At 35.0% G+C, this 7,478-nt stretch overlaps 1 protein-coding gene across 1 annotated transcript; it reads left to right on the top strand.

The window, feature by feature from the left end:
• The first annotated feature begins 4,140 nt into the window (after nucleotides 1–4,140).
• LOC129280833 (beta-1,3-galactosyltransferase 1-like) lies at nucleotides 4,141–5,402 on the top strand. The gene has a single exon (XM_064112102.1). It carries the CDS (start codon nucleotides 4,238–4,240, stop codon nucleotides 5,324–5,326), a length of 1,089 nt encoding a protein of 362 aa, XP_063968172.1. The 5' UTR covers nucleotides 4,141–4,237; the 3' UTR covers nucleotides 5,327–5,402.
• The last annotated feature ends 2,076 nt before the right edge of the window (nucleotides 5,403–7,478 follow it).

The following is a 7,478-nucleotide window of genomic DNA, read 5'->3' on the forward strand; positions in this document are numbered from 1 at the left end:
TGTTTTAAACAAGGAAAAAAACACAAGTCATGTGGTTGGGGAAAGGGAAACCTTTAGAAATGATGAGTAATATTCCATGCGCTGAGAATTGTGTTAAAGTCCTTGAATATATGAGATGTGAGCCTATTGGTCAAAGGATAAAATTAATAAAATAGAAATATTCCCAAACATTTGCAAACAATGAAATCTTACATATAAAGGAAAGATAATTATCTTAAAAACATCCATATTGTCTAAATTTGTATACACTGCTCAGACTATCTTTTGTCCAAACGACCTGGTTAAAAAATAAACAAATTAATGATGAACTTTCGTTGGGGATGGAAGATTCACAAAATAAAACGAGCTAATGTAATTAATGATTTGTCAAGTTGTGGATTGAATATGTTAGATTTAGGTATAGGCTTATAGTTAAACGGTTTTAAGTTAAAATGGCTGTTCAAATATTTCGATGACACCAAATCAAAATGGAAATTGATGTCTGATTTTTGTTTGATAAATTAGGTGGAAGTTTTGTTTAAATTTTGATCCAAATTATATCCTGTCATTGAAGAAAACTACCAAAGTTTTATTATGAAATATACGTCTACTTTACTTTAAAAAAGTGCTTAAGGAAAATAAAAATATGATTTCAAGTACAGAAAGAACTTTATGGTTTAACAGCAATATCAGATACAATGGAATGATGTTGTTATTTAAGAACTGGATACGGTCAAATATTTTGTTCATTTTGTTGATAATATGATAATGATAAAAATAACGTTTTATTTACCCAGGGTAGCCACTTCAGTTAGGAAACTGCTCTACCAGCGGGCCCTGCATAACATAATAATGTTATCATTACCCTTCTCCAATCTAAATGCTGAGCGCCAAGCAAAAAGGCAGGAGGTCCCATTTTTGTAAGTCTTTGGTATGACTCGGCCGGGATCGAACCCACGACCTCCCGTTCATGAGGCGGACACTCTACCACTGAGCCACTATGTTCATCTGGTCAAATATTTTGTTCATTTTGTTCATCTGGTATCTAAGAATACCCTTTTTACTGTAAATGAGTTTAAAGAAAAGATGGTAAATTTTGACGGACAATGGTTGTCAGAATATGCAGTTTGCATCATGTCAATACCAGACATCTGGAGAGAACAGGTAAAACAAACATAACCTTGATTAGAAAATTTAGGAATTACATTTTAAATGTTGAGCGTTGTATGCCATCAAATTTATCGTGAGAAGGGCCGAATTATTTTGGAGACAAATTTTAGATGAAAACAATAAGAAATCTTGGTTGGACACGTAAACTTAAAAATATTCGAGATAATACCATAACTCATTTTAGCTTCAGTTTTTTGTATAACTCACGACCTACTCTCTCTAACTTGAAAAAAAAATGGAATTTAAGAAACACGGATATTTGTAGAGAGAGCAATAAGTTGAGTGATTGATTACATATATTTTGGTTGTGCACAGAGATTAATAAGTTTTGGAAATACATCGAAGATGTTTAGTTCAAATTTTTTGTGAAGCCTCGGCATATTGTTTATTTACAAATGTCACAAGTTAATATTAGTTATGATGAAAAACATTTTATAATTTAAAGATAATGTTCATTTATGTTCTGGAAAATAGATATGATGAGAGAGGTAAACTATTTTTTTTGCAAATGGAATATAATCCTGAATAACTTGTAAAACTGTATATATATATATATATATACAACAAAAAAAGTAAGTCCCCCCTAAATCAAATTGCTGAATAATTTTAAAGTATGAAATTTCGTAGGTGGTTTTCTACACTCATTAGGCATCTCCTGGAGAAAAATGAGATTCATCAATTGAGTCATGCATGAGTAATCAAAGATTTAATTAAAAATGACAATTTTTGAAAGTCACAAGAGTCGTTTTTGAGATCGTGTAAATACAAAGATGGGCAAAGCTTGTTTTTTAGGTGAATTTTATGGTTGTTAATGCTGTTTTACTATCCATCATTTAGCCACTTCACACAAAATTTTGATATCGTATGTTTATGGTTGAGTGAGCACAATGTTTTGTGACGTATCATCATAGGGGTTTATGGCAGTATCCCCTATACAACTTGTTAAAACATGTTAAAATTTGAAAATGTTGGTCGTTCCCCCGATTATAGGCCCCTCCCCATTTCAAAATTCGGGATCCACCACTGATTTGTCCATAAATTCAACTGATCCTGAGAAATTGTTAGGAAAAGGATGCATTTATGCATTATAAAGAGTATTCATTCCCAGGTTTTCGAATGTGCTCGCTCAACCATGAAATTGCAAAAAGTTCGGAAGTGTGTGGTGATAAAACTGATGGATGATAAAAACAACAGCAATTAAGTCACATTTGAAACCGAATTTGCCCCCATTATTCACTTAATTAACCATAGTGTACACAATGTCTATGAGAGAGGAAGTCAAAATTTTAACAAAAATGAAATGAGGGTTTGTTTCATGGACGGTTTTTGTTACTTCTGCCAACAATTTTTTCATGAAACTTCGCACATAGCTTTAGATGAACACTTTCCAAAAGGCGCGCACACTAAAATAATCATTTGATATGGCACAGAGTGGGGCCAAGGCCTTAAACTTTCTTCTCATTTGCATAATTTTCGAATATTGTGTGCTCACTGAAGCATTAGACATCGGGATTTTCATAAAAATCAAATCAAATGAACGATGCAAGGAGGTTTGTGACAAATATCCATAGTTAGCAATTGCATTTTTTCCAATAACCTAAAAAAGAGCTAATCGCATTCCACATGTTCATTCAGGCGTGAATGTTTAATTAAACGCATTTGAATCATTGAAGCATGTTAATAATTGGTCATGAACTTAACAAAAAAAGTTGAGGAAAGATCATTTCAGTTACCAAAATGAAACAATACTTGCCTATGATATTTGACATTCGTATTTTTTGCTTTCATTTAATGTTCATTGATCCGTGAAACTATGAATATTGTTGAAGATACTCTTCCCAAAAATAATTGTCATCATATTCGATCATTTTTATCGATAGAAATGTGCAAAAAATCCAATTATAGAAAATTTTGACTTGTGTTTATTCAACCGTGAAATTTAGCAAAAACCTTGTATCGCCTATTAGAAAGTACCTTTTACGAGCCTTCTGACTATTTTTCATGATGAAAATGTGGAATTCGTTCCAATAAAGTGGAATCAAAATCATGATATTTGGCTCGTAACTTTGGAAAAGTGACAATTTTGCCTTCTGGCGGTGCTCACTGAAGCATGACATAAAATACGTCCATGACATTTACTCAGGGGGTAGCTTATAAGAATACCTACACGCTCATGTAAAAATATATTAAAAACTCGCATTGGTTCGGAAATTATGGATGTTTGTTTAAGGGGGGACTTACTTTTTTTGTTGTGTATATATATATCTGTGTGTGTGTGAGAGAGAGAGAGGGGGTGGGTATGTGAGAGGGTGTGTGTGTGTGTATATTCATTCAAATAAAGAAGACCATTACTGGTTTTTAAAAAATAGCCAAACCCACTGCTCGCGCTTAGGAATTCAGAAAAAATAGAAAAATAGATCAGTTCGTTGATGTGCACCCGACTCATTTCAATTTTATTAATTTGGCACATTAACACAATCAAGAAATTAAAAGTCAAAACAGATACAAAAAAATGAGCCAGGACCTCTTAAAAGCTGTTTGTGCCTGTGTTTGAAGCCCTAAAGGAACAATTACGAAAAAAAAAGACAAATAATGTTGAAATTAACTTAATTTCAAACAGGATCCGCTTAAAGCCTTTACATTAAACCGACAAAAAGCACATACACTCACATCCACAAGCACATTTTGCAATAAAAGAATAAGTGGTAAGGAAAGTGACAGAAAAATTCCAGTCACTAGGAAGCTTCTGAAAAGCTTGCAACAAAATCATAACGCGTTGCTGACGTGCTGCTAAACCTCCCAACTAATGTTGCAAACGTGTTGGGCGAATGGCCAGCGCAAGCTCTGCGCATTCATCGCATGTCCCTCGAACGTGTAGCATTACCTTGGCTGATGAGTGCGTAATGCGTATTTTAAGTGAGCAACAATTGTTAATGAGTGCAAGTCGATGCTCATCCGCGCGAATTTTTCCTTCCAACGCTCAAGGAAATTTATTGCAGACTGATTTCAAGGGTTTGAGAGAAAGAAAAGGATTAAACTACTGCCATTTTGAGATCGACGTAGCATAAACCTCACAGAATAGGGTTATATGGCGTCCGAAAAGTCAAAATTTCTATTTCTATTCTTAGTACATTTGCTTTCTGTGTCTAGCACAGTATATTTCTTGTGGACAACATCTTTTCAAGGATATATTGAATCAAAAGAAATTGAACGTGAAATTAACAGCACCAAAATACATCGCCTGATAAGTAATAATTCTACTGGTATTCACAGCATTGGCGGCAAAACGGAGGTCCTTCTTGGCTGGAGGAGAAATATTAATTGGGAATCCGCAGTACATCTTCATGAGTATCGATATCTCATCAATCCAGAAGATCGGTGCAAGAATTCTAGAAACATCACATTGCTTATCCTCATAAAAACAAGAACTAGCAGTAAAAAGAACAGGGATTTTATCCGAGAAACATATGGTGAAGCCGTGGTAAGGTACAATGTTTCTGTTAGGATTTTGTTTCTCACCGGACTCACTGAGAACTCAACGGTTCAATCCATGCTCCAACAAGAGGCTGATATCCACAAAGATATTCTGCAGGGACATTTCCAAGACACTTACCACAACCTAACTGTCAAACTCGTTATAGGTTTTAAATGGGCAACCACATTCTGTAGAAATAATAATTACGTAATGTCCACAGACGATGATACCCTTGTCGACGTCGTTGACCTCGTCAACGATCTGGAGGTAGATGCTTCGACCGTGTTACCTTCAAAATTTGTGTTAGCAGAGCCTGCAGTTGGTTGGCATCCTATTCGTAATTCTAATTCCAAGTGGTACACACCTCCTGAATTATATTCGGCTAAGTCATGGCCGCCTTTTCCTCGAGGATATGCTTATATCGTTTCCAGAGATGTGGCCGAACAACTTGATCGGGCCTCACAGAAGATAGCTCCACCTGTGCCATGGGACGATGTCTACTGCGGTATGCTCTTGAAATATTTAGGATTAGAGATGAATGACATCAGATCTTGGTTTAAATCTCGGCATGGGCACAAAAGGCGAATGCATCCATTGAAAGCTGAAGATCACTACGTGACTAAGATGACAAGCAAAGCCCACTGGCGGGCAATCGAACAAAGATACAATTATACCCGTATAAATGCAAGCACTGGTAGGTAAGATCCACGGTCAGTCTTGTGTAAAGACCGGATACCCGTGCACTGTAAAAAAAAATTGGTAAAACTTTAACCAGAACGAGGGTAATTATGTGTCCAACCAATTTGGGGCAGTATTTTACCCGATGCGGGAGCATATTGTCCAGTAAGGTTAAACAAATAAGCAGCAATTACTTTAGAATGGGCAACATTTTCATCACACTGGAAAATAAAAATGCCCCAAAAGAAATGTCCAATGTTGGATGGACACATAATTACCCTTATATTGCATTTTTACCCAATATTTCTTAATATAGTGGGGCTGAGATAACATGAATTATTAGCCTGCATTGAAAGGTCAAAGACCATCCAGAACAATGTTGATTTCAATCAAAGGAAATCAGACTACCATAACACTGAAAGTTTCATCAAAACCAAATATAAAATTAGAGAGTTACGACATTTGAAAATTTATCTTATTAAAAAGAAAAGAATCGCATACACAACTCGGGGACATGCCATATACGATGATGCCCCTCACTATATTTTAATTGTTTGAGTTATACAATATTCAAATTTTAACAAATTCGATAATAAGGACTAACTTGACTGAACCAAAAAATCTTCAGGGAGGATTAAATCTTTGTTTTACATGACAATGAGGAGAAGATTAGAATATTTTATATTTCATTATAATAAAACCCAAAAGAACCAGAGAGCGAATGATGTCATCAGCATGATCAGTCACCTCATTTACATAATAAGCAGGATGTAATAGTTTTGAGAAATTAATTGAAAGTTAAAAATGTTATATAATTTCTCCCATACGTTCAAAATTAACTATTTAAATGTTCCTAAGTTAGTTAAGGGAGTTTTAATCATGCAAACAATATTTTTTACTCATTTACCCAACCTCTGAAAAATAGCTACACTGCATATCTAAACCAGGTAGATTACATGTCTGATAGGTACAGTAAATACCAGTGTAAACGCATTCTCTGATCGATATTTATTCGTGGCAAAGTGGGCAAATGAGTTTGATTTGAACGCGTTTAAGCTTTTGAATCCTGACGTTATACGATATGAAGTGATTTCACGTTAAACGAAAGTACTTTGAATGTTTACGGGTTTAAAAAGAAAGAAAGTGGTAAAGATCATGAACCACGCAGAAGCGTAAGGTCGGGCAAGGCTGTGTGTATCCGGGTGTAGGGAATCAGTCATTTCGTTTTCTGATTTGATCGAGATATGTTCTGCTAATTTCATTTCCACCAGCAATGGAGCTGTGTTGTTTCTTTTTAGCTTGCTAACCTTCAGAAGTCGAACACGTTATACGTTGACTTTATTATGATTTGTCCTAACTGTGGGAAACTCATGTGCAGTAGTAAGCATAATTTGAATATTCTTATTAATTAGTTGACGATTATATTAGACTTATAAATTTGATTCAAATCGTTACGTGTTACTAGATTTTGGAGATAAATAATATGATAGAATGTAACGTTAAACATGAAACAGTTAATTTAGGCAAATTGCTTTAGTGTGGAAATGTATTATGACAGTCAGAAGAGTTGTGATTAATTAATTTCAGATGTAATTTTTTCCAATCAAGAATAGAATACGGCATGATGCGTATAATCGAGGATATGTGTGTTCTGAAAGCGTTCGGTAATGATATTATGATGAAATTCTAGAAGAAAGTTTGGATTCTTTTTTCAAACAGAGTTTTATTTCTGAGTTTAACAATTCGCCGTCAGAGTCCGACGCACGTAAAGGTCCAGAGGTTCAGGAAGGCCATCGACGGGTCTACATCAGATGCTCATCGACGCTGAGCCGCCAGTAGGCCCATTCAACTGCTAGTCATCGCCTGCGGACGCGATGATGTCGACATTGACACAAGTATTGAAATGACTCTTTCGCGTTTAAGAATTACACGGGGCCCCATCAATGAAGTTTTTCAGGTTTTTGCCCTTTCATTGTATGGGTGTGTTTGGTGTGAATGAATGGGTAATTTACTTATTCAGATTTAATAACAGCCGGCCGGTTATGCTTTAACAAAACGAAATTATTTCAATGGTTTATGTATTCAATTCTGTTATAACGGAATTTCACATGCTTTGGAAATTATGATCAACAGTTTTAGTATACTCTAATTAAAATGAACTTGAACTAAATTCAAA

The sequence above is a fragment of the Lytechinus pictus genome, chromosome 17 (assembly GCF_037042905.1).
Source record: "Lytechinus pictus isolate F3 Inbred chromosome 17, Lp3.0, whole genome shotgun sequence".
Classification (NCBI taxonomy): domain Eukaryota; kingdom Metazoa; phylum Echinodermata; class Echinoidea; order Temnopleuroida; family Toxopneustidae; genus Lytechinus; species Lytechinus pictus.